At 44.7% G+C, this 27,781-nt stretch overlaps 1 protein-coding gene across 3 annotated transcripts; it reads left to right on the forward strand.

The window, feature by feature from the left end:
- Positions 1–3,099: 3,099 nt before the first annotated feature.
- Positions 3,100–27,130, forward strand: GGT5 (gamma-glutamyltransferase 5). Of its 3 annotated transcripts, XM_084538923.1 has the most exons (14): positions 3,100–3,315; positions 5,407–5,482; positions 5,911–6,202; positions 15,230–15,360; positions 16,841–16,935; positions 17,463–17,665; positions 18,203–18,360; positions 18,788–18,937; positions 19,348–19,481; positions 20,688–20,890; positions 21,313–21,404; positions 22,195–22,304; positions 22,797–22,904; positions 23,130–25,568. In XM_084538923.1, exons 3-14 carry the CDS (start codon positions 6,042–6,044, stop codon positions 23,274–23,276), a joined length of 1,692 nt encoding a protein of 563 aa, XP_084395049.1. In that variant the 5' UTR covers positions 3,100–3,315; positions 5,407–5,482; positions 5,911–6,041; the 3' UTR covers positions 23,277–25,568. The 3 variants fall into 3 exon arrangements, with proteins under 3 accessions (XP_084395049.1, XP_084395050.1, XP_084395051.1); XM_084538924.1 differs by lacking the exons at positions 3,100–3,315; positions 5,407–5,482 and having other exon boundaries at positions 5,830–6,202; positions 16,841–16,924; positions 17,476–17,665; XM_084538925.1 differs by lacking the exons at positions 3,100–3,315; positions 5,407–5,482; positions 22,797–22,904; positions 23,130–25,568 and adding an exon at positions 26,701–27,130 and having other exon boundaries at positions 5,830–6,202; positions 16,841–16,924; positions 17,476–17,665.
- The last annotated feature ends 651 nt before the right edge of the window (positions 27,131–27,781 follow it).

Here is a 27,781-nt window from a genome sequence, read left to right on the forward strand (position 1 = left end):
AATCTGGCAGACCCTGCCTTGGCTGCAAAAAGTGGGACTCATTTGAGCAGGAGTTTATGCCTCCCCTCATCGCAGAAGAGGCTGTACCACTCCAGCACAGCAGTGCAGTAAGCTGAAGCGCCAGCCTTTGGCACGGGGAGCCCAGCACTGGACATGGGCTGTGCAGACTGGGATTCCAGTGAGTGCCTGGCTGGGAAGCTGGCTTGCAGGAGATCTTTTGAGTTGGAAGATCTTCGTTTGCTGCAGGCACTGGGAGTACTCACAGCGTTGTTTCAGGATTGATCAGGGCTGTTAGCAGTTCACCATGCAGTGTTCAGCATCTAAAACATCCCTAAAAATGATTATTTGCTCAAAAGATGTGGTTTTGAGCCATATTCTCTGTTTATTGACTTCATTGTAACATCACAACAATTCCTTTTCATTCAAGAGTGTTTTGCTGTATTTAACAACAGAAAAAATCTGCTGGAATAATTCCACTGATGGTGTCTCACTGAGAGCTTATAACACATATGACAGCTGCATAGGTTGTTATATATACATGTAGGTATATGTGCATTTAACTATAAAATGCATTTTATTTACTACTTTCAGTGAATTTAATACTTTCAAGTAAGTTAAAACCATCCACAGATATCCTTTGGGTCACTACAATAGTGCTTTGGCCTAATTTAATCAAAATAGAGTTCAGACAGAGTTTATTCTTGGTGTCTTTGGATGCACACAAGGCTCCCTTTTGTTTCCTAGTGTCAACATTTTCTGCTGCTTTAATAATTGTACTAATGAAGTTTAATCTTTAAGAAACATTTAAGAAACAGCTCCTGCTGGATTTGCTCCAAAAGGGCACTAAGGAGTTAAATACTGAACCAGAAGGTTTCACTGCTAATCTAATCCTGAGCATGGGTGCACTGTTACAGGAAGAATTGAGGGCCGATGCTGTGCAGCAAGCTGTGCCTGGATGTGCTCGCTGAATAAAGTTAATGGAGAAAAGTTCCCCTTGGGCAGTGGGCCTGTGCCTTGCATCCCAAGCAGAGCCGTGCAATTAATTGACTTTCCATCTGTTGATTGAACTGTAGAATACAGGATATTTTTGTCTGGGTTCAGCACGTTTATTTCAGGCTTCACTTTGTAACCAACAAGGAAGGAAGAAGGAAGCAGCAGCTCTGCCTTTAACCTAGGAAAATTCAGCAAAGACATGGGAGTTCTTGGGATTCTGGTGGGTCCTTTTGATGGCTTCAGGGAGGTGAGAAGTGGTGCGTGTCCTGTGACAATCCCATTCAGGTGCTTTCTCTTAGTTCGTACTAACAGCTCACAAAGGGGGATCCCCTACAGCGGGAAACTGAAAGTTATAATCGCTGAGGCTTTATAACTCTTTCCCTTTATATGCTGGAAAATAGTCCTTGAGTAGTGTTGGGCTGTTGACACATGCCCTCTTTGAGCTGTACGTTTGCCTCCCCAGTCATCCATCACAGCCCTGTTGCTGATGCGGTGCTCCTACCATACAGGAGTGCTTGTGATCACCCTCAGAGCCTTTCAGGGCTTGCAGGAGGAATCTGTTCAGCCATTAACACTGCAGTCAGAAGCACGTTTTCAAGATTTGAGATGAAGTACCACCACATTTCTCAGCTAGAACCAGCTAGAGTTTTTCCCTGGGATGCTTTGAAATTAACAAGCAAATCAGAAAGCCTTGATTTTGAAAATGTTTAAATGTTAATCTCAGTGGAACATACGTCCATGTGTAATTTTAGAAAGTGTTTCCATTTCTAAATTCAGTAACAAAAGAAGCAGGGTTTGGTTTTCCTGAAGTAAAGGAGATTATGGACTTAGTTTTCATCACAAATACATGAATGAGAAGGTCTTTGGTACCAAACTTTGCAGTTTCTGATTTCCCGTTTTTCCAGATGTCTAAAAAGCTGTACAAACCTGATTTTCATGGGAGCAAAACCATAGCCATCAATAAGAAAATTTGTTTGTGTCCAAAGGAATGAAACACACAAAGGTTGGGATTTCCCAGTTTCTGAAAAATTGTACTGAGACAAATACCATGATGACCACCAACATCTGTGGTCTGCATCCTTCTTTAGGTCTGTTAGAAGATTTGAACAATAAATTCCCAGCATGTTGCCTGTATTTCTATAATTTGATTATCATATAGAGACAACTGACGTTGTTGGGGTATAAATAAGCATGATTGGAGGAGGAGACAAACTGTGTATGAAGTGCGTTCAGTTTGGCTTTGGCTGCACGCTCTTGGAAACTTTCCTAGACTCTTGTCCAACCATTTAAACTTAATTTAGAGTTGAGAAATTGTTATTTATTACAGAAAGAGCACAGTGATAGCAGACAATGCTCCACAAACAAACACCAGCAGAAAGAGGCATCTTTTAGAGTATGTTGCAATGTAATTTGAATAGTGCAAAGACAAAAGGCAAAGGAGGATGGTTAGGATGCTAGCATGAGAACACAGTATGAGTTTGGTATGTGTTTAGGGTTCTTTAGTTTATTTTTAAAAAAAAAGGGAGAGATGAAGAGTGATAAATTGAGAACCAGCATCTTGGTCAGCTTTTCTTTGCTAAGTAGAAATGCCTGGCCTTCTGTCCAGTCATGTTCTTTTCCTCCTGTTGTCAATGGAAAACTACACTGAAGACAAGGAGGCATGGAGAAAACAGTGCCCGAAATGCCATTCATGCCACAGACGTAGCTACCCTTTTGTGCAAACTAGGCAGCAACCTTGTTCTCTTTAGTCTGGCCCTGTACTGCCATGAATCCTGCTTCAGCAATGTGATCTCAGAGTTCTCAGAAGGCATCTCCTTAATTTGCATCTCCAACTTTCTTTTACTGAATAAGAAGTATGTGTAGAGCATGTGTAGATGCTGGTGACCTTTGGGATTGTCTCTTCATGCCTAGGATCCTGGGCTGGTTATGAGGGCTGGCTTGCAACCAGCAACCAGCCTTTCTTTTCCAGTTGTCATCTGAAAACAGCTTCACTGTTGGAGGAGCGGGCTCTGCAGATGGTAGCTCAGTGTGTCAGGAGCATGTTGGAACTCCAGGTGAAATTACACTGGCTCAGCGCAACGCTCTGCTGCCAAAGCAAACAGCAAAGCTCACGCTGTCTCCAGCGAGGCTGAAGGAGCGGCTGCTGCTGCCTCCGGAGGCTGGCCCCGTCCCTTCGGTCACTGTATGATTCAATCGGACATGTGCACAGTGAGAACCTCCACAGGAACCTACCTGCAAGGGAACTTCTTCCCATCTCTTCAACTCTGTGCTGATGCCCTTCAAGTCTGAGGCTCGCCGCCCATTCGGGGTTGATTGCCACCGGTAAGGTAACTGTCGCGTTACCCTTATCAATGCCTGTCCTTCAGGTGGTGAATTACTTTGAAGTTTGGTCTCAGTTGAGGAACTGGAAAAAGATCTAACAGAACCCCAAACAGTATAAAGGACAATGTAAAAATACTGTGCCTGTTTGTTAGTTAGGAAATGGTGACTTTGTTAATGACTGCAGTTCTAATTAAAATATGCAGTAGGATATGAGATCTAGATTATTGAATTTCGTAAATATAATTCAATATTATATGTTAACCATTAAATTATATTAATAAGTTGCTATAACTTTATAATACCAAAATATGCTTAGCAATTTAATATAGATTAATAATATATTAACTATTATTTATTGTGTAATCTATAATATTTATCACAATCTATTCATAATACGTTTATTATAATAGGCTTTTACAGTGTAATATTAATCAATTAATATTACTGGGTGTTATTACATACTGTTCTTATGCCTTTGATGGTATCTCCCAGAGTTTTCACTAGATTTTATATGCTCCAATCTTGAATTCTTTAGTATTTTCTCATGAAAATGGAACTCTATTGGCCTGCATACTTTTCCTTGCACTGACAACTAGACACGGAAGTGCTGTTGTAAATCTCTGCAAGTGTATCTTGGTATCTAAGGGTCCATAAATACCTGAGCTCTTTTTCATGCAGTATAGAAAGCCCTTCACGCAGGCAGAGGAGGACCAGAAAGTCAGTGCAGTACTGTGTGTGGAGATTTGTGCCAAGGCAAACTGAGCTCCCAGGCAATGACAATAAATGTGAAAGTATTAAGAAACAAATAAATAAATAGAGGTCGCAGTCCTGAGCCACCGCATGTGAACAGCTAAGCTGTGCCTCAGATGGGAGGGTTGGTGCAGACATTGCAGCGTAATAAGGCTGAAGTTGAGTATTGCACCAGTAAGAATGTAAAGGTTATGCACTGGAAGAGAGAAGGAGGCTCATTCTTCATTCATGTATGTAAGGACTAATGGGATCGCCTAGAGGAGGCATCTGTTGGGGTAGATTGCAAAGACATCTTGCCATTTGCAGAAGTGGTCTGGGAATAACAATCTCTGTTCCCTTTCTTGCCACTTCCAGGTCTCCTCCTTGGCAGCACAAGGGTTGGTTTCCAGATACAGATGTTTGATCTGCTGAGCTGAAAACCAAATTTGAAAGAAATCTGGAGAATTAGTCTGGAGTTAATTTCTCCATAGTGTTTGATGAAAGCAAATGGGCAAAATCCACTTGAGTCTCTTGGTACTGAGTGGCTAGGGTTTCCAGCCCTGCTATGAAAAACCACCATAACTGATGATTCTTTAAGTCTCTTAGAATAATTTCTGAAAAAATGAAACATGAAAGCCATGCAGCGACTGAGAAATATTATGAGATCAGTGATGTTTTGCAATGGGGTGAAATGAAGAGTCACATTAGAGCTGTTGGACATGCCTGTATTTGCCAAGACAGAGATGTGGAGACCAAGAAACGATTCTGCAGGGACTGTGGTTTATCTTGGACAAAACCATGTATTTTTTTTGGACTATTCTCTCTTTCCCCATATAACCTTACGGGAAGATACAGCAAAAAAAAAAATGTTGTCCATCAAATCCATTTATTGAGATATCATGAAATAGTATTTTATATAGTATAGTATATTTGATACCTGAAATAGTATTTAGCTATGAGATGCATTTTAGTGACTTCAAGTTCAAAGTCTGTACTGAAATACACGTGTAAATCTGCCCAAATTAATCTCCCCTTCCCACTAATATAGGTGGAAAATGATCACAGGTAACAACCTTTATAAAGACAGCAGGCAGATATGGAGCCATATTTCAAACTTTTTTAGTGCAAGAAGGAGAACTGTGAAACTAAGAACCAGCTGGGGCCTCTTGTGCTGTGCAGCCCATGCTGCTCATCAGGGCTCTGCTAGGAATTAGGTCTGCCTGACTCAGTGGCCGTTCTCTTCCCAGGTGCTCTGGTTGCTGACTGACACATGCTGGACCTCAGAGCTTTTGGCTGTAATGTTTTGCAGAATTGCAGAAACCTACTGTTTTATTAAAGCAACTTTGTTATGCTCTTTTACAGAAGATGCATGGTGTGGACACTGGCGAGATTTACTGATTTTAAAAAAGTCATTAAGCAAGGCTTAGTAAACTATAAGGTAAAGTAAGAGCAAATATGAAGCTTTGAGCTTTGTATTTCATATGTGCTTAGCTTTTACTTCTTTGGGTAATCTATCAGAAAGAAAATCCCCCAGGTGCAATGTATGATTGATGCGGTGATTCACCATTCAGGCTACCTTTGCATTGTGGTTTGCTCTCTGTGGCAAGAATATGAAGGCAGGAAGGCTGCCTGAAGCCAATAAGCAGTGTGGAGATTTCACTCTGAAGTGCTCCAGCAGTGAATGTGTTAAAAATTTTCATCAGAGTCATCAGGGACTAAAAAAAAAAAAAAAAAAAAAGCAGGGGGATTTGCCAGAAGAAGTTTAGTTTATAAAAGGGAGTGAAAAGACTCTCACATGTCAGAGCAGGACAGAAGTACACCATTTCCTTTTTATTGTTTTTTAATCTTAAAAAGTATAATTCTCAGTCACAGGGGGCAGAGCCCACTTCAGTGAGACCTCCCGCCCAGAGCAGCTCTACTTCCACCCTGAGCAAAGCAGGCGCCTTTGCAAAAGGAGTGAAAGCATCCCAGCTGCCTCCGGCAGCCTACGAACAGACATGTCCACAGGAAGGATCTGTTGCCTGGTGCTGCTGACCCTCGGGGTGCTGGCCGTGGTGGTTGTGCTCGTGGTCATCCTGACGCAACCCAGGTGTGGTTCTCAGCACTACCTGCACGGTGCCGTGGCTGCTGACACCGAGACCTGCTCTAACATCGGCCGGTATGTACACAGACCTCTCCGTTTGTCACTTTGCCCCTTGCGTACGTTGTGGGCTCGGACTGGCAGACAGGCACACATGCTAAATATGGGAGCGAACTGGGTTTCTGCTCCATCCCTACCCGTGGGGCTGAGGAGCAGTGCTGCTCCCTGGGTGCTTTCTGTTGGCAGTGGAGCACCTCAGGGAGCAGATGGAGACCTGCGTCTGCAGCTGATGCTTATCTTAAATATCTAAAGTCACATAAGTGGCCTTTGGGAAGGTACAAATATTTATAGTATACAGATGCAAGGTTGTTTTTAACAGGGGAAGCAGGAAATTAACTGATTACTTCATGGTGGTAAGTTGGAAATCATCTAAGGAAGAAGTGAGAGGAGCTCACAGAGAGCTGCAGCCAGGCTTCAGCAGAGGCAAGGAAAGCAGGCACACTGAGTGAGTAAAGGGGAATGGGCAGCCCAGCCCTTAGGGTGTGCATTTCTGGACCAAAGCCTGCAGCAGGTATATCTGCTATCAGGAAATACACTGTATTGGAAAGCAAAGAGTAGGTTTAATTGAAAGTCAGCCGAGACAGCATAAGTACAAAAGACATACTTACATTGCTTGGAAGGAAAGATATAGGCGTAAGAAAATCCTCCAGCTGCCCAGGTTCCAACACTTCTGTTTAACAACTTTTATAACAACTTTTCTCTCAAACATTTTAACTCTTACTTTATTATTTTACTAGTGCTGTTGCTTCAATTCTTTAACACTTGCACACATGAAAGTAGAAGGAAGGAACGTAAACCTTCACAGGCTACATGGATGCTGGAGATGTGTGCTCTGCCTTGAGGCTGGAGGAGTGAGACAAGAGCCCGTGTCTTTGCACCATACTTGCCGTGTTCCATGTGTGGTTTGTGCAGTGACATGCTGACACAGAAGTTGTGAGTAGCTGTGTATTGTGGCTGTATGGGTGTCAAGAAATGAGATTTTTTTATGCTACACCACAAATCAGTTTCTCAGAGGAAAAAAAGAAGGATCTTTTAAATCAATAGTAGTAAAAATAGAGAAAACTATCAGACTACTCAAAGAATCTGCTGGAGAAATTGCAGCAGTTTGTAGCTATTGCAGTTTTTAACTTGAAGTAGTGTGGAATCAGCTGGAGGGCACTGAAATGAGAGCCACAGAAATGTGTAATCAAGTCAACATCTGAGATGCTGTGGCTACCTGGCTACTGCTGCTGGGCAGTCGTCTGTCTCCTTCCCATCTCTCTGCAGGAAGCTCCACCTGCTTCTGTAGCCTCAACCATCACTGTAGCTGCACCTTCCGCACTTGTGCTGGAAAGGTCTGTGGAATCCCTCTGGTCTGACAGACCACCTTAGCTTCTCTACAGATAGTTTTCCAGTGATCCCCTCAAAATTCTCTCCTTGCCCCAGCTTCCCATCACAGAGTTTTTCCCCTTCTCCCCAGCCTGAACATCACATCCTGCTGCTCCAAATAGATGAGCTCTCTACCTGTCCTGCCAAGTGCTCTGGATTTCCTCAGCCAAGACCATTCTTCTCCTTCACCTTGGCTCTAGACACATCTTCTGCTTGCTGGTTAGCTCTACTCTGCTTTTACACTGCTGTGCCCCTGCTTCGCACATTCGGACTTTCTTTGGAACCTTTGTGCTCATTTAATGGTGTCCATATGCTTGGAATAAACCAGATTTATGTGCTCTTCTCCCTGTTGTTGTTCCTTCAATGGACCATAATAAAAAGAAAATGGTTCATACATGTTTGTCTGCAGCAGAGCTTGTGATTTGGCTAACATCTGCACTTTTCTTTGTCACTGTCCTATTTCTTTCTTTGTCCCCACTGGCCCACAGTGGTAGCTTACAAGGAAAGGACATCTTTTCTTTGGGGGAAGCGTACTGCATGCTCTATACGGTGTGTGGTCTTGTTCATTTTCCCCCAGGCCTTTCTGTGGTGTTATATCTTTATGTCTCAGCTATCTCACGATAATCACCACTAAATTAATTCTCACAGCAGTGGGGGAGAAAATGATGTTATCTCAGCTGTATAGAGAAATACAGCTGTATAGAGAAATGTTATTCAGAGAAATAACACTGCATGGATGCTACATGAGAGTTGCTTTGACCATGGTTTCTGCCTTTCAGAGCAGCACACGGTGCTCGGCGTATATCTGTCAGTGATGTCCCCTGTGGCTGTGGGGCGAGGGCTTCTGTAGGCCTGCCCCGTGGGTCTGCATGGGAGCACCCGATGAGGAGCACAGAGTGTCCTCCTCCTTAATCTTGGCTGAACAAGATTTTAGCCTCACACAGGAATTCTGTCGCAGCAGAAGCAATAAAATCTAGTTTCTCAGAGCCTATATTTCTTAGCCACTGGGCCCTTCTATTGCCACCTGGGTGCTCCCACTTCATTTCCCCGTTAACTTCAGCAACAGAGAGTTGGGCAAAGCCACGCATCCCTCTGTGCTCAGCCCCAGCGCCTTCCCAGACACTGCCCAGACAGTCAGTCGAGTGCTTCTGAGACTAAAACAGCGCTGTTGACTCTTCTGTTTAGAAATATGTAAACTCTCAAAATCATGAGGGAGGAAGCATATAAAAATAATCAATTAGGGTTTTTTCTTACTAAGAACTGTATTTAGGTTTTCACTCTTTCTGCAATTATGCAAACATTTACAAGTTTTTACACTGTCTCTTTGGACTTGGACTGAAGTAACAGCTGGGGAGTTAGGTTAACAATCATAATTGTTGAGATTCCTGCTGGCACAACAGGGACCTGTACAGCCATTCCTGAGTCCATGCTGCGCCCTTTGCTACCTGTGCTGCTGCTCTCTTCTGCCTAATTGCCTCACGCCCAGCTCTGTGGCTGCTCCTTCACACATGTACCCCTCTCCCTGAGCTGGTGTTGGAGCCCATGCAGTCACTGTTTTTGCTCTTCTCATCCTACCAACTTGTACACCTACCCCACTTAGCCCTGTTCCCAAATTTTTCAACCCTACAGGCTCTCTTCCACCCCAGTCCTGTCTCTGCAGCTCAGCCACCGCACTCCTCTCCCGTATCCTCTATGTTTGAGGCAGTACATGGCATCTCTCTTTGTTGGTCTTGTCTGAGGAGCACTGACTACCAAGGGTAATAATCATTTCCCTATTTTTTTTTTCTGGGACCCAAAATCATGATAAGCAGCTGTTTTGTTTTGTTTTGTTTTTTTGGAGGGGGGGAAGCTGTGCATAACCCCTGCAGGTCCAGGATGGAACAGGCTCATTTTCACTATAACTGCTGAGAAATCACAGGAGAATTAATCTACCAAAGCTGGGTATTTCATTGTTGACCACATACATATATACACATTATATGCATATAATACACCCACATATATCTAAAATAAAAACTATGAAGTTTTTTTTTTTTTTTTTTTTTTTTTTCTCAAGGCAACCACCTTTGTCAAATTAGAGTGAATTGTTTGAACTGGAAACAGACCGCTGCTGCCTTTATATGTGCACACTCCAGAGCTTTCTAACAAACTTTGTAGAGGAGTTTAAAAATAAGTAAAATAAGCAAAACAACACATTTCCTCAATCTCATTTTTGGTAATTACTGAATGCTTTTAGCGGAGACATACATAAAGGAAAAGAGCAGCCTCCACAGCACCATGGGAAAAAAATCAGGCTTTGTGGCTTGGATATGGTAAAGCTTTAGTCAAATGAAAACCACATGTCATAATTGAACCTGTCAGCCTGCCTGCCCCACTGATGAGAGCAGGAATAATTTCAACCAGTCCCTAAAGGCAAAAGTAGAGAAAGATTCAACAGTGCTGCTTTGTCCCTGCTTTCCTGCACAGAGCCTGCAGACCCTCTCTCTGCCATCCCCCCAGGCTGGCCCCAGCCACCTCTTTCACCCTGCAAATCCCCCCCAGCTCCCGGAAATCCATGTGGGGGATGCTCAGAGAACTTCCAGTGCAGGGCAAACACAAAACCAATCACACTGGTACAGTGTCTGAAGTTTTGCAAGTTAAAAGCAGCACATAATCTCTAACCTACTTCCATTTTTTTTAATTTAATCAAAATCTTATTTCCTTTACAAAAAACGAAACCCAACATTTTCTGCTGTCCAATTTGCTGTGAGTTGTCATTAGCAGTAATGAGATTTTGGGGGCATCACATGCTCTGCATTGGCTTAAGGGTCTGCCATTTAATATGGAATTTTTGTGCTCTTTTTACAGAGCTTTTAATTGAGTTTACCGAGAACTGAACCTCTTGCTCTAAGAGCAATAGTGTCTTTTAATGAGTGGGATGATGGGTTGGGGAAGACACCTCAAGATGCTTGAGGAACCTTGCCACTCTAATTCATTGGTACAAGAAGGAGAGCAGGGAACAGATTCCCCGCTCCCGTTTGCTGCTTTTTCTTAATTTGTGCTCAGCTGTCATCTTCAGGTTTGGGTTTTCTATCTCTGGAGATGGTGTTTGTATATCCCAGGGCTATGTAAGGTTGGGCTTTCTGAAATCTTTATGCAACCCTTTTGGCTCCGTGCAGAAAGTGAGCAATCTTGGGAAGCCTCCAGCGTCATCATCCTTGTTGGCAGGTCCTGTGCCAGACTTGCTATTGGCTCATGAATCGCAGTGCTGAATGAGGTCGGGCCCTTTGCTGCAGATGGTTTTACTGCTAGAGATTGGAGACCGAAAGCAATATTATGCAACTGGTGAGCGTGCCTCAGTAATTTGTCCTCATGTCAAGAAGCCATGAGGAGGCAGGAGGCAACTGCCCTGGCAGCAAGCCATACCCAAAGCCACCTTCACCTCTAGCTCTGAGCCTCTTATTCCTACCTGGCAATGGAGGAGGCATTTTCCATCAACCATGCAAAAAGCTTTATATACCCTGTCAAGGCGCCGTTTGAACTCTGCCAGCCACTGCTCTGCATCCATTTGTTTCCCAAATGGCAGAAGCAAGAGCCAGCATGAGAACACGGAGAAATTCAGGAAAAGTGCTCATTCCCAGCAGTAGTATTTGCTGCAGAGAGGCGAGCTGACCTGACCTGGCCCAGCAGCCACCTCAGGTCCCACTCCTCCAGCGCAGCCTAGTACGAACCCTGGGAACTGGCATCCTCTGGAACAGAGACCCGCCTGGGGGGCCACGCGGTGGGAGGGTGAGAACTTAACAGTCAGAATTTTTTTTTCCCTGGGACACTATTCAAGGAAGAGGATCTGCTGCAAAAACCCTGTTCAGTGATGGCCCAGCAGCATTTTTGAAAAATCTTTATATCCCAAAGGATTTGCTTTCTCTTCTTCTTGTGTTTTAATCACTTTAAATTGGCAGCTGACCCCTTTTTAATAGAAACAGCTGTTGCTTTTGCTCTTCATAAATCTTAGGCAGGCACCTCTGATGCAATTAATGGGTGGTCTCATCCCAGCCCCCAGCTTTTTTTAGTAGAGAGAAAAATATATATATAATTTAAAACTTAAGCATTTAAAGTGCATTTAATATGGCATCAGGGCTCCTTCTAGCTGAGCAGAACTGCAGACTTGGTCTACAGCCCAGCAATGCTCATCTTTCTTGTGAGGGGGGGTGTGAGGAAAGTACCAGTGTTCACCCTTCCTGGGCAGGTGAAGCATTGTTTCAGTGCTGCTGGAGCTGGACTTGGTTGTTAACATCCTCTTCTTTAAGGACGCACCATTTCTGCTCCTATCTTTAGGAAAACACAGTTAATGGCCAAACCCTAAAGCTGAAACTATGTGGCAGGAAGGATATTGGACAAAATGCATTGTTATCAGATCTTGTCAGCTGTAGTGCTAAGATGTCTCTAGAGATACCTGATAAGGTACCAGACTTTGCTTGAAGGGTTATGTGTCTCTCTGGGGTTTTGCATTACAATTAAACGACTTGTAGCAGTGATCCAAATGAAGGAAGCAACTGAATGGGACAGGGGGTACTTCACCACTCTGGCAGGCTGAGAAAGACATAATGGCCCTAAATTCCCCAGGCATCACTTCCAAGTAAGTGGCAAAACTCTGGCTGAATGCAGACATGGGAAGCTGAGTGTGACATGCCAAGAGCCAGCTCAGAGAACATTTTTCCTTGTCTTTCAGTCATCAGAGAGGCTGGAGAGGGAATGGGAAGCTGCTGAGACTGGGGTCCAGTCCGCAGGTAGCAAAGTGTGGCTATGGGCCCTGGACTCTGCTTTGATCATGGGAACACATACCAGGCTTCACAGGTAGAAAAGCAAAGCAGCTCAAAAGAAGTCTTGTTAATAACTGTGACCAGGATTTGGCTTTACCCTTGCTGGGATCAGTGGCTTCTGATCTTGAGCTAAATGCCTGACTGTTAGGCTTCTTTTTCCTTCTCTCTTCTGTGCTGTGGGACCCAGGTGTGCTGAGATGTCAGTGACAAACTCGTCAGGCATGTGCATCTCCCCAGAGTCTGGGAAACATCAGTGGTGTTTGAGCTCTCCCAGAAGCGTCTGTGCAACCTGGTGCTTCCTGCTAGACTGGGGAGCCGATATAATGCCTAGTTTGGGGAAGAAATCTCAGCTTTCTATGGGAAACAGGGCTTGCTGGCAAAGGAGCAAGCCCAGCATCACACAGCCCATCCCATACTGAGCTGTTCTCAGGTGCTGCACTCGGTGCTAGCAGGTGGGAAGCCGCAGCTCTCCGTCCCATGGGGCTCGCTGAAATGCAGCAGGCACCTCACCTGGAAAGCCCTCCTTCCCTCGGGCAAGAAACAGGCCTGAGTGCACGTGGTTAGATGTGGTATCTGCTACCAGAGGTGACAGCGACAAACAGCTGCTCTGCAGTAGACAGGAACTTTCAGATCGTCTGGAAATTCTGGTTTTCTTGTCATCATGTTTATATTGCAGAGTGTGCTTAGTGAGAGGTAGTGACCAAGAACAAAGCAAAACATGCTTTGCTTTTCTGTGAAAAGGTGTCCCTGTGTTGCCTGCTGGCGTTGTTTCTGCTCTGTGTTGCAGTAACACCAAGGAGTCACAGCCAAGAATCAGGGCCCCGCTGCGCGAGGCACAGACAGGAACAATAAAGACCACCTCTGGCTTTCTGTCATGCTGAGGCACTCACAAAGCTACATCCTGGGCACGACCCATCTGAAAACTATTGGGTCAGCTGGCAGGATGGAGCAATTGAGAGCTAACAAATAAGCACTGGGCCATGCCAGGCAGGACGTGTCCATGCTGGCAGTGCTGCTGAAGTCCACTGGCCAATGAATGTCTTCTCTCACTTGCTCCTTGATGCTCTGGGGGATTTTGTGTCCCTTTCATCAATGGCAGTTACAGTCCAGGTCTTAGCTACTTGAAAACCTGCTACTTTAGCAGCCAGACAAACCTTTTCTGCTGAGACTGGCACCTCTTCTGTCCTCACTGATCTCAGTGAGAGCCAAAGGCACAGCTGCAAGCTGGAGTTTACCTAGCTTGTGTTATTCTGGCTCTGTTTCTGAGTGGGAATGTTGGAGGAAAGGAGCACGGATAAGCTCATGTTAAGAAACTCTCTGGTTTGTAATGCCTTGTCCATATGGCACTACATTTGCCGTAGTTAAAGGGTATTTAGCCCACACTAAACAAGTATTTGGGAACACCTCATGATTTTAGCATAATCTAGAGGCTGGAAACAGGCCATCTAGGTGCACAAATATTAAATGAATATATTAATTGTTGCCACCCTTTGGAGTAGCAGTGTAGCAGGCATATGGGCATAACCTGTGGGCTCTGGGGAACACTGTCCTGGGCCGGTGTAGTGGTCCTTCTCCTCTCCACTCTTTCCCCAGCTTTCTAACACGCTTCCAGGGCCTTCTGCGGCATAGCCCTGAGCCTCAGTCACCATTTTCAGGGCGACAGCCAGGGAGCCTCTTGCTGCTAGGAGGTTGAAAGCTGTTCAGAACCACAAACAGAAAGCCCCGTGGTTCCCTACAGTTTCATTTCTTCCCATTTGTCCCCATGCCATTTCCTCGCAGGCAGCCGTTCCAAGGGTACTTAAACAAAGGAAAGGCACAATCAGTGTGTCTGTGGGCAGCATCCTGTTCGCAGTGCCTGCAGGTCCCAAAGACATCAATGGCTGTAAAATAAACAGCAGTGCCTGTGTGTGCTCTGTGTTCTTGTCACAGCCTCTGGGAGCAGTTACTCTCCGCTTAATGAACTATTCCACTTTCCCTTCTGGATTTGTCAAAGCAATGCTTCAACCTGAGCAGTCAGAAACCTTCCTAGCAGGGCTGGCTACTGGCAGGCTGCATGAGGAAACCCCACCCCACCCCATTTCCACTGCAAGGAAAAGATTTTTTTTTAATGGTTGTTCTTGAAGGACAGTTTGTTGAGACACGTTTCTCTAGCAGGAACAACTGCATGAGGCTGCCTTAATCCCGTGGGTGTTCTTTGGGGTGGCTGTGCCTAGGCAGAAACTTTTTTTTCTGCTTGTTTGGTGTTTTTTTGTTGTTGTTGTTGTTGTTGTTGCTGTTGTTTTTTTAAATTTGTTTGTTTGTTTTTGGTTTTTGATTTGTGGATCTGTGGGGAGGGAAAGAGGATTTTTGTACTGATATCCCATAAGCCCAAGACACATCGTGGGAGCAATGAAGTAGGGCTTCAGTTTTGTGCTGAGATGTTGAGTCTCAGGAGTTTCCTTCACACAGACCCATCACTCCTGCTTCTGAGCCCCTGGCCTGTTGACCAGTGTATGCCTTTTTAGTGGGGACGGTAGACGTGCTGCCAGAAATGCGTTGTTTGGCTCCCAGCATGTGCAAGGCTCTTCCCCCTGCAGTGTGTGTCCTCCCATGTCTGGGAGCTCCTTCCTGTCCCCTTCTGTCGAGAGCATTTGGGAGTGGATGCAGTTCCCTCTGTCCCATGACTCCTTGCCCATAGGCAGACCAGCCTCATGCAGCTGTGGCCCCAGCTGCCTTTCCCTCCTGGAGATGCTCTGTTCCTTCCCACTGAGTTTTCTTTCCCGCTCCCACAGTGGAATGCTCTTTTCCACGCTCTCCAACCCCATGTAGATACCAACAGCTTTCTCCAAACACTGGCTGCTCGTGTCAGTTGTCTTTTTTTCCTCCCTTTCTACCACAGGGACATCCTGAAAAGTGGAGGCACAGCTGTGGACGCTGCCATCGCTGGTTTGATCTGCACGTCGGTGATGAACCCTCAGAGTTCAGGCCTGGGTGGCGGGGTCGTATTTACTATCTATAATGCCAGCACAGGTATGGGCCAGCCCTGGGCGCTCCATGGTGCCTCGTCTTCTGCAGACACCTAGCTGCCATGTCAGAATCCTTCATGTTCTCTGAGAGATTTTTTTATATATATTTATATAAAAGCTCCATTGAAAACCACACAAAATGTGCTTTCGCTCTTAACCCAAAGCCCTGATTACAGGAGCTATCCTGAGAGCTTTCCATAAGCAGAGCAAGACTGAAGAGTGCAGCTGTTCACAGCGAGAACATGCAGTGGTGGGGAATGACTTTGTCCCTTTGTCCCTTCTTCACCTCGCAAAGAAATTATATTTCAGTGTCATACAGCTGACCAGTGCAGCAAAGTGTGAACGGTGCTGTCCGAGCTGCCACTTGGGGGGAGCACTGCCATGGAGGCAGGTGGGAGCAGGGAAAGGTGCATGTGCTGGCAGAGCAGGCAGCAGCCTGGGGCTGTTGTTGCCTCAGCTCAGCCCTTGGCTGGGATTTCAGAGCTTTGTCCCGCACCAGCAGCTCAGGCAGCACCGACTGCTGGGGGGGGAGCTCCTCACACTGCCATCACTGTGGGGTGTTGGGTTGGACTTCCCACAGCAGCACTGAGGCTTCCTGCCCTGTGAGATGCATCTTCCTTTTGAAAATCAAAATCTAGCAATTTGCAAGGTCTGCTGGAAGCCTTTCCATGTTTGCCTTAACCCCTAGTGCTATTATGTTCCTGGTTTTATGTTTTTAATGTTTTGTTGTTGTTGTTTTTAAACGGCCTTGGCTACTACAAGCCCCCAGAGCTTATAGATGTTGATAGCCAAATCAACAATGGGCACAGTAACAATATCATAGTTCTAAAAACCCTTCCAAATAGTATCACAAAGTCATGAGTAGAAATTCTTGGGTTTATCTTAAGCAATAGCGTAATTTGGCAAAGCACCTTTTATTCTTTTTTTTTTTTTTTTCCCTTTTGGCAGAGCCACGTAATTTCTCCTCCTATCAACAACCCTTCTCTTCTGCTGCCTGAATTATGCTGCTGCACAGAGCCTTGCATGGCCATGCATGGCTCATGTGCTTGGTACAAGTAGCACCATGGATTCCTGCAGCACAGCTGGCTCTGTGGCCTGAGACACAAAAGGAGAGATAAAAGGCAGAGGAGGAGGAACAGTTAGACGCGAAATACAAGAATATATTGAGTGTTTCTTTTTTCAAGTTTCCTGATACATAGAGGTTACAAACATGATAACCTTAACTCGCCATCTCTTGGAAAATAGCCAACCACCAGGCTCATGTTTTGTCTCTGACACATCCCACCTGTACAAGAAGTGCAGGAAACTGCAAGTCAGCTGTGAAGCAGCGTGGCCCAGCTGCTTGGACACAGGCACTGGCCTTGTCCCTGTACCTTTGGTGCCTCTAGGCAGGCACTGGTCAGTCTGCTGAGCTGACCCAACACATGAGGTTCACCTGCCTTCAGGAAGAGTCTGTTACGCATTTCTCCCTTCTCTTTTTCTAGGAACAGTTGAGGTGATCAATGCCCGTGAAACAGTCCCACAAGGGTTTCATCGTGATTTGTTTTCTGGCTGTTCTTTTCCCATCGGTAAGAAACAGGTCTGTGTGCCCTCATAGTGTGTGGTGGGGGCACAAAACTCAGGGTGGGGGAACTGGGGACCTTGCTGTTTGTCTGAAGTCCTGTTCAGTTACCTGTGTTCTTCCTGGACTGATTTTTGAAAAACACAAAAAATTAAGTCCATAAAATTCCTGTTTAGTAGTAAAATTGGCATCCAGGCACCACCGAGGGAGTGGGGAGCAGATCATGAGGAGAAATCACTACGTAATTACATTTCACAGGAAGTTTACATTCCAAGATCAGGTTTCCCAAAACACTCGTTTCCCAGCAGTTGTTGGTGGTTTTACCTTGCTGGGCAGCTGAACTCTACCACAACCACTCTCTCACTCCCCCTCCTTAGAAGAAAAGGGGAAGAAGAAAGTATGCTGGAAAGAAAGAAAAAACTCACAGGTTGAGATAAGGACTTTTAGCAGACTTAGTTCTGCCTCTATATATCCACACTTCCACTGACATGGATTTAGAGAGGTGAAACCAACAGGCCAGTGACTTACTGGGTATGACGCTGCAGTTCTGCTCTTCAGGTTCCCAATGGATTGCTGTACCGGGAGAAATTCGTGGGTATGAAGAAGCCCATAAACGATACGGCCGCTTGCCATGGAAAGCTCTGTTTGAACCAACCATCAAGCTCCTTTCAGAGCCACTTGCTATTTCCTTACTTATGGACAAAATGATCCGTCACCCACGGTTCTCCGAACACGGACGAAACCTGTGGTAAGTCTCCTGAATTAAACTCAAGTGTAAGGACCACTGTTCCCCCAGCTCAGACACAAAGCAGGCTGCTGCTGCAGCAGCTGCCCAGTAAATAATTGCTATGGAGAGAGAGAGAATAATTGAAATGTTCTTTTGGAAATCTTTTACTGTCAACAACTTTTTTTTTACATTTTTGATTTCCAATTTAGAGGGGCTTGGCATTGCAAAACTTTCTGCTAAGCAAATCTCCTCATGAGGAGGAGCTGGATGGATGTGGCCTGCCTCCATCTGTATGGAAATTGTTCCCTGACAGCAGGGTCCTGCAGCAGGCACTCATTTGGAGAAGCCAGGGTCAAAGTGTTAGTCCCATGGAGGAAACTTTGTCTAGGGTAAAACGTGCCTGGTGTTGTGGGTAGGAATCAGTTGAGAAGCATTTTTCTCCATATAGACAGAATAGCACTATCTTGGAAAGTATGCAAAATACATAAACCAAATCAGCCTTGGATAGGAAAGAGAATAAGCACATGCTGTAAACTGATGGATGTTCTCCTTTAACAGCCCATTGATATGTGATGGTCAAAGGTTTTTGAACCATGGAGAGACCTTCAGGTGGCCAGCATTGCAGCAGACGCTGAGAGCTGTGGCAGAAAATGGAGCTACAGCATTTTATGAGGGACAGATAGGACAGGCCCTGGTGGAGGACCTCAAGAAGGCTGGTAGGTAACAGCTGTATTTAATAAGAACTGACAGGCCCCAGCAATTGTCTAACGATGAGGAGTTATTGGGGATAGCTAACACATGCCATTTACTTGTCACTTCTCCAAGTGATACCTGGCATGGGAAGGGGCCACCTTCCCCTAGCTGTTGTAATTCAGGCCCAGAAGAAGGTATTAGAGAGCCACGCACTTACCCATAGTGTGCATGCAGTGGCTTCTCCAGTTCCCTTAGGCTTTGTGATGTCCTGGGGTCTGGCAGTAGCTGAGGACATGTGAAGACATTGTTGTGCTTGGTGGAAGAAACTCAGAATATACAGGGATGGCTCTTTAGAAATCTTACCAAGGCCCTGATAGTATCCCCATAGTACCTACCAAAAGTCTCTGTTAACATGCTAACGCCAGCTGTTCCTCTGGTTTTCCACTGAAGGGTCTGTTCTCTCAATGGAGGACCTTAAGGCATACAAAGCAGAAGTGTCTTCAGCTCTGAACATTACCCTGAACAATAACACCACGGTGTTTTCTCCTCGACCGCCCATGGGAGGTGCTGTGCTCCTGTTTATCCTCAAGATACTGGAAGGTAAATTCTTAAGAGAAAAGGAGCTGCAAGAGGTTTGCAAAGAGCATTGATTTGGAGCAGTAAATAAATATTAGGCAGAAAGGGTGTTGGTGAGCAACAGAGGGCCCCAAAGAAGCAGTATGATCATGCTATGCAGCAGGATGATGAGCTAGCTCATTCTTATAGTGTGTCAGCATCACCATAGCTGCTACAAAGGCTAAAAGGATACCCGATTTCTCAGGACTTCAAGAAGAATTGAAGTCACAGTGGAAAGTAGGACTCAGTTATTTCTGCCCACATCCTGCTAACGTTTAGGGGACACTTGGTAAGAACTAGGATGGGAAAACAAGGTTCATTTAAACATTTTACAAAATTCCTGAAGAAACATTACTGTGCATCTGTTAACCAAATGAATTCATCCTCCTCTTTAGAGTACAAATTTAGTAAAGCATCACTGGCAACACCCAAGGTTAAGGAAGAAACCTACCACATCATTGCAGAGACCTTGAAGTTCAGCAATATGCTGAGACCCCATATGAATGACCCAGCCTTCTCTGATGCTCAGGTGAGCTGGTAAAGTGCACAGGAGTACGAAGTAGCCACAGACACGCACAGCACTGGCAGCCTCTTCTGCACTGCTTGACAGAGGAGCAGTCTTCTACACTTTTGTTTGTTTGTTTGCTTGTTTGTTTGTTTTCAAAATCTGCACTGTCACAAACTCATTTTACCCTATGTGGTAAGCTGTCAGGAAAGCTACCTATTGTCCAGACTATCGTGCCTGCCAGCACAATGCTACAGAAACAAGTGATGCTCCGACACCCTCATGCTTCACAGTCACAGAAGGAAAGAAATTCCTTAGAACTGTTAGTCAAGTAACATTGTTCAGCTGGCCAAGTGTTGTGGTTTGATTCCTGCCAGCAGCTAAGTACCACAGAGGCATGCACTCACTTTCCACAAGTGGGATAAGGGAGAGAATCAGGTAAAAGTGAAACGACTCATGGGTTGAGGTAAAACAGTTTCCTAAGTAAAGTGAAAGTTGTGTGTGCAAGCAAAGCGAAACAAGGAATTCATTTACCACTTCCCATTAGCAGACAGCTGTTCAGCCACTTCCAGGAAAGCAGGGCTCATCACATGTAATGGTTTCTTAGGAAGGCAAACGCCATCATGCTGAGTGTGTCCCCACACATACTTCATTCTTCTTTTCCCCAGCTTTTATTGCTGAGCACGACATCATATGGTATGGAATATTCCTTTGAGTAGTTTGGGCCAGCTGTGCTGGCTGTGTCCCTCCCAGCCTGCTGCTGGCAGGGCAGCAGGAGAAGCAGAAAAGTCCTTGACTTTGTGTAAGCACTATGTAACGACTAAAACAATGGTGTGCTATCAACAGTTTTCATCAAAAATCCAAAACACATCATCATATGAGCCTGTATGAAGGAAGTTAACTCTATCCTAGCCAAAACCATGATAACAAGGCAGAGGTAGGGTTAGGCTGTTTGCTTTGGATGCAGTTTCTGTTCCATGGTAGGCTGGTGCTCACTTGCCTGATAAAGAATGTGCACATGGTCACGTTAGTGATGAGGTGCCTTAGTACTGAGTTTATTTCAATTTCTGTGATGAGACTGGCCTGAGAATTCAAACTAGAGCTAAACACTGCCAGTGTAGGCCTCAGAGCTTTGACCTTGGAGCTGAATCCGCCAGGCTCCTGTGTGTCCAAAGACAGACATGCTTGTGCTTTTGTGATACTGGCTCAATGTCCTTGCTGTGATTGCAGGTGCCTGTGGCGACCCTGCTGTCTGATGAGACTGCTCACCACGTCAGAAGGAAAATAAATGCTTCTGGTGACCATCCACTCAGCTATTACAACTTGTGGGAGTCCATCTACAACCACAGATATAAAAGTATGGGCACAAGCCACATCTCTGTGCTCGCTGCAGATGGCAGTGCTGTGTCTGCCACCAGTACCATCAACTACCCGTGAGTAGCCAAGGGCCTGGTTTTTACCTGAGTAACATAGGTCTTGTATCAGGCTCACAGGGTATCTGCAAGGGCTGCTTAACAGAAAAACAAAACAAACCCCACCAACCCTTGGGCTTCACTGCTTTAGACAGTTTCTTGCTTGTGAATGCTTTTTTCATGTGACAGCGAAGGTCTTTCAGAATCAGCCCAAGGCAACATCACAATTGACAAACATGTAACTTGCCAAACTCTGTGGGTTGGGCAAATCCCCACATCTCTGGCTGCAGCACAGCAGCACAAATACATTTTGAACACCTTAATTAAGGTGGCTGCAGCCTGGCAGAAAGGAGGGGTAACACCAGAGGGTGTCACGTTTGGCTAGTATCATCCACAATGAGTGAGCACTGGTCACTGAAAGGCTACTTCCTTCCTCCCTGCAGGTTTGGCTCCTTTGTGTATTCTAACCAAACTGGGATCATTTTAAATAATGAACTTGCTGATTTCTGCATAGTGAACAGAAGCATTAAGCCAGGTGAGCATTCTGAACTTCAACATAAAACACAAAGCCAGAAGATGGATAATCAGGGCAGGAAACTGGGCAGGGACTATCTAAACACTGGAGGTACTTTTTTTATTTTTTCCCTAAGTTAGTATGTTAGCAAAATTGTTTCATACTAACAAAGGATAAAGTCCTGTAGTGTGTCTGTGTCTATTCATGCAGTTACATGAAAATGTGAGTTTTGGCTTCTGATGATGGAAAGCAGAGATTTAAAAAAAAATTGCAGAAGCTGTTCATGGATGGACAGGGAAAGTACGGAACAAATAAAGAAACCACTGTTAAGACAAACTTGCTGATTTTTAGGCCTCTCTATGAAAACACCTGCAGTTACATGCACAGTCAGGAAAGGCTTACACTGAGTTTTCTGTAGCATAGTACAGAGGCAGTGCTTTGTGAAATAAGCTGTCCCCGATGGAAGCTCCCTTGGGTTTGCAAATAAAAAGGACATCAGTACTGCAATGGATAATTGCTGCTAATTGTTCCTTATCTGGGTCAGATGAGCTGCAGCAACTCCTGCGTATGCTGCAGGGTGCACCAATAGGTGTTTCCTATTTAGCCTGCACCATAAAGGGGCAGTTTCTTGTGAGCTGGAGTCTCAGCACAAGGAATTTACATTTTGGGAAAACATGGATTTCTTGAGGAATGAACAGCAGCATGGTTTTCCATGGGGAATGCAAGAAGAATGAGGTAGATAAACCTGTGTGTCCCTCCAGTGCTCTTACCAGCCACATGGGAAGAATAAGACTTTCTGCTTCTGCTCTAGGAGAGAGGCCTCCCTCAGCAATGGTGCCATCTATTCTCATCTCCAAGACGGGAGACATGCTGGTGATTGGAGGAGCAGGTGGGGCCCGGATTATCAGCGCCACTGCTATGGTGAGTGAACAGGTACTGCACAGTGATAGCTTTCAACAAGCAAGCAGAACACACACATAACTTAATGAAATAAATCAGTTTGCTGCTGTTAGTACTGCTAAGTAGAAGGTAACAGTGAAAAGAGCCTGCTGCAGACTCATTCTACCCTCGCCTTCTTGCTTTTAGCATTTCTGTGGCAAAGGGAGGGGTAGGTTTAGCTCTGCTGTTGCATTGTACTTCAGTCAGAAGGGACCAGGAATGGAGAAGGTGGAAGAACCCACAGCAGCCACCACCTCTTTCAGCCATTCCAGCCATGGTCAGTCCCACCTGCTTTTTCTACTGTTGGTCATCATGAAGAAAGGATACTTGGGCTAGAGGGACTTCTTATAGTCCAGGTTTGCACAATCCTTCTGGCAGGATTTGGTCTGGATTTATACCAGTTTGGAAGAAGGCAACATGTGACCCAGGTTTTTATTCAGTATCTCCAGTGAGTGTGGGATTTGTTCACTGCAGGCTATTATAAACAAGCTGTGGTTTGGCTACGACTTGGAAGATGCCATTTCATCTCCCATCATGCATATTAGCAATGGCAACATCTCATTTGAGGAACGCTTCAGTGAGGTGAGTGGCCTCGTTTGGATCCTCTTGTCTTCTCCATCTGATGGGAAGTAGCTAGCTTCTGTAACGCTCCTCAGTAATCAGTATTTTGCTTCTAGCTAACCTCCTTCTTGCTTGAATCTTCCTCAACCTGACCCTGTAAACATATTCTTTATTTCCACACCTGGCAGAACAAAGACCTCAGGCCTATGCCCATTCACTCCATTTTCTCTGCTCTACTCCCCACAGGATGTTAGGAATGGCCTGCTGAGAAGAGGACACAAAGAAAGGAAAGATGAATTTGCATTGAACGTTGTGCAGGGAATTTCAAAGGAAGGAAAATGCATCTCTGCTTACTCTGATAAAAGGAAGATGGGGAAATCGGCTGGTTATTAGCAAGAAATCCCACCACAGTTCTATTGTAGTCAAACCCACAGGAGATAACTACTTTGAGAACATGCTTTGGCTTGGACATGCCAATATTGCCTGTTCCCATCAGGATGCCTCCCAAAGTGTGGGCAAACTTGTGATTACACCTAGCGCCAGGAGACTGCAAGTCACCCTCAGGCAATACAAGGACAGGTCAGCCAGCCTTGTTTAGAGCTACACACTCCATTACTTACACAATATATGGAACAATATATCTCTTGAGCAGATCAGCTATTCAGACTAAGATAATAGAAGGTGCAAAAGGAAACTTGGTCCAAAACTCACTGGGAACACTGCGAAATGACCCAGCTGTATCTTCCGTTCCTGCTGGAGAGTAGAGTTGGTTTCTTTCAGGCTGTTGCTACGCTAAGCTTCCTATTACTGGAGCTCAGCAATATGAAGTAACTATTTTGGTTATAAGGATTATAAGAAGTGTCTGTGGGATCAGGATTATAAAATTGTATGCATCCAGACTTTGAGAGTGGGTTTGGAATGGGAAGAGAGCAAACTGCCACACAACCCTTTTAGTTTTCCCATCCAGAGGAGCCCCTACTTTTCCCAAAGGTGGCAGATGAAATCAGTGCACCATAACACAAGCCTGCTGCTATGCATACTCTGCCTTGAGGAAGCGATGGATGCCGTGAGCTCTGAGCAACTGTGCTGAAGCTCCATTCAACTTTGTGTACTGGTGACCATGAGAATAAGCCTCCCATGGGGCAATGTGAATTTGGTGCTCCTGGGAGGGACAGGCCTCAGCTTAGCTTCCCAAAGGCACCTCTGCCTGTGGTAAGGGGAGGCCCAGTCTGCGCCAGTTCTTCCTCCTCAATGCCTGCAGAAAATAACTTGTTTGGGAAGGCAGATGAGGATAGCAGTGGAAAAAAATGTGCTGTTTTTGGAAGCTTTATAACTTTAAAATGCAAAGGATAAATAATCTGAAGACTTCTTTTGTAGCCATGAGCTTTGCCTGGCCAGGCAAACACCAAGACTGTTGAGAAGTGGTGCTGTGCTGTCAAACAGTCTCAAAACACTCTTCTCCCATGGCCTAAGAAGATGCTCCAACTCCTTGTTTACCACAACTAGTCTCAACTGTTCCCTGAAGATTACAAGGATGAAATACTACAGCTATTTAAGAGACAGAGACAATGTCAGAGAGCACTAGCAGAGCCCTCCCCTTCCACATGTTTGTTCTCAGCTCCCACATGGCCCATAGTATTCCTAGTACACAAACAAATAAGCTTCATCTGTATACAGAATATATATATATATATATATATTTGCTCATTTGGAGGGGGTATCTTTTTTTTAACCATATTCAATTTACATAATTTGCCTAAATTTTCTACTTTCATTAATGACTCCTTTACCTCAGCTACCAGTTCCTGGATGCATTTGTTCTGTTGTCAGAAATAGCACCCCAACCACAGAGCTGTTACAGGGGAAATGCTTATAGGTACCAGACAAGATGTAGCGCTCACATTTCAGAACCACACAGACTAGCTAGACCAGATGCTGGCTTTAGCATGAGCTGTAGTTATTTCTAGCTAGACCAACTTAGAGCTTTCAAAAAGCAACCAAGAATGGCCTGGCTAGAGACACGGTGAGTGGTTCTTCTTTCCTCAGTAAGTTTCAAGGCACTGTGCTCCATCATTTTTCACTACCAGAGAAAACAAGCCATAAAGTAACTGAGCTTCCTAATCCCCTTCAGTTCTGACATACCAAAGGGTAAAGCACACCTCTGTAATCCAGCTGATGCAGTCTATCATCACCTTTCCAGTGCACTACTAGCACAGCTATTTCTCACCATGAAGACATGGGAATATTATCTGTAGACCAGCACTCACTGCAATTTCACTACTGTGCTATTAGCATTGAAACTGAGCCAAGTAAGCAGTTTTAAAGCCTGTCACAACTTTCATTTGCAAGACAGAAAGAAATGAGTGTGCAGATCTCTCGCTGTAGCAGAGACTTCCACTCCTGGCAGCCTCACTAGCAAAACATGTGATGAGGGCGAGCATTTGTACCACCCGCAGCACCTCTGCTCTTGCCCTGCCACCTCCTCAGTGCTGCTGAAACTTGTCTCCCAGCAACAGTCAAGAGTCATCCAGCTTGGTCCCTCTCCATTCATGGTGACGCCAACAGGAGAGCATTATTTTTCTACTTAGTCAACTTATATGGACTTTTAAAGCACCATTGTACAGATGCTCTATTTTCTAAATGAAGTTTTTAAATTATATTTTTAATAAAGTTTTTTTAAAACCCGTCTGGAAATTTCTTTTCTAAACCTGTTGCCTAGCTTAGCACACAAGCAGTTGTTTGAGAGAGTACTTTCACACAGGTGCTTTAAGCAATAAGAGCTGTTCATCCAGGAGAATCAATAAGCTGCTGGAGAAACTGAAGAACAGTGCAGAGAATTGCATATGCCCCTTGTCTCTTGCAGCTTGGTTTCGGCACTTTCCTGTAGCCCTTGCCAGAGGCTGGATGAGCCTGTGGAAACTGTGGTATGATTAGGCCACAGAACAGATGAAGGAGATGAACTCCCTCAGGTATGCTCTGGATTGCCTTGAAGCACTAGAGCTCCCTTTCAAATCCACTGGAACCAGTTGAAGTGACACGTCCTGTTCTCCGCACCCTGCGTTATACCTGGCAGCTTACATCAAGACATTATGGCTCTGCTCAGAAGCAGAAGGGGCAGTTACATTCAAAGGGGTGGGAGACAAGCAGGAAGAAGTCTTTTCTTGTACCTGAACATTTAGACACACTGAATGGCCTGCAGCGTCTGATCTGGTTTACAGTATGAACCACGCAGACACACAGAGAGCCTCAATGCAGCATAAGCAGTAGAACGTGGAATCAAAGCAGGAGGCAGATGAGTGTGCCCTGTGTACAGGTATGTCCAATAAGATGTAAACACTAGAGCATAGGGTAATATGCTTTAAAAATTAAAGAATGCAAGAGCAAGCCTTAGTCCTGCTTAGTTTTATAAATCAGTCCTTTGTGGTGATACGTTAAAACAAAACAAAACAATCCAGTAAATAATTCAAATGCATTTATAAGAGTTGTTTAAAGCAGAAGTGGTTTTAGCTGTGGTAGTAGCTGAGGTCTCCAGAAGGGAAGTCATGTAAAATAGGTTATAAATAACTGGGAAGTTTTCTGACTACGTCTCACAGATTCAGGAAGGAAAGTATGACTTCTATACGGTGAACTATTAGAAGCAGCCCAGCAGCAGTTAAGCTTGTTTCAGAATGTGTGTTTGTCCAACAGTCATTTCCCAGAAAACAGCCCAGTTTCAGAGCACATGCTTTCTGTGTTGTACATCAGACTAACTGTAGCGAGTGTAAAGTTTCAATAAGCTTATTTTGCTTTGCAATAATTTTATTTGCTTTTTTCTCAGATCTCCCTTGATCAAGAAAGAGCTCAGCTGGTCCTAGGTTTAAAGGGACAAGAATTTCCAGCAAACTGGCTGATGCTGCTCCATACATGAACTTGTATCTACATGTAAGTTTCCTAAAATGCTCTGCAGAGTGCATTTAAACTGCAGCCTGCCACTGACACCCATCATGGAATGCCAAGAATGGGAAGTCACAGTTCAGAGAAACAAAGTGTACAGGTCTGGCCACAAACCAAACGCATTCTTCCAGGAACACAATGACTACATTGTTAACAATCATTGTCTTAGTTCCACTGAACACATCCTCATCAGTAACAGCTCAGGAAAAAGGAGCACAGTGCACATCCCAGGATACTTTTAGTAAAAGACACTCGTTTTGTGGGAGTGATACAAGCAAATGTGTATCTCAGTCATAAACACTTGATTTAACCATGGTCTACCTAGTTATCACTTCTACCTTGAAACTAGACTCGCCTCAATTCCAAAAACTATTGGGAAAGAGAAGTTGCATGATGCCTAAAATCTTTTTTTTTTTTTTTCCTTCAATACATTTCTTACAAATTGACAGGAAGTTTCAACAAGGCACATAGATAATATCACTTACTGTCACCTGTGTTTCCAAGATTTCATAAACATCCCTGGAGTGTACAAACATCCAGGAACACTCATTTTTTGATCACAGGCTAAGTTTATCTGATCTGATATATAATACGATATGATAGTCCATGCTGGTAGATGAACACCAAAATCCACTCATGCACAGCTGCAGACACTGTTAGCTGTTCTGTATCAGATACGGATTTCTGAGAGGTCATTGTCTGATTAACTACAACTTACCTTCAAATGAGTAACTGCAGTGTTCCCTTTTTCAGAGGGTTGATTTACACAGACTCTGGTAGTCCAGGTCTGCAGTATGATGTGGTAGGAAGAAAACTGGAGAAAAATTAGTTTGTTTTGGACACTTTATCATCTTTTAAATTCATAGCTTCATCAAAGGAGTGAACAAAAGAGAAAAATCTCTAAAGAGCTTCTTTCATGCTGACTCTCACCATCCCTTTTGGCAATATCAACTGTGCAGGCAAGA

The sequence above is a fragment of the Aythya ferina genome (genome assembly GCF_964211825.1).
Source record: "Aythya ferina genome assembly, chromosome: 17".
Classification (NCBI taxonomy): Eukaryota; Metazoa; Chordata; class Aves; order Anseriformes; family Anatidae; genus Aythya; species Aythya ferina.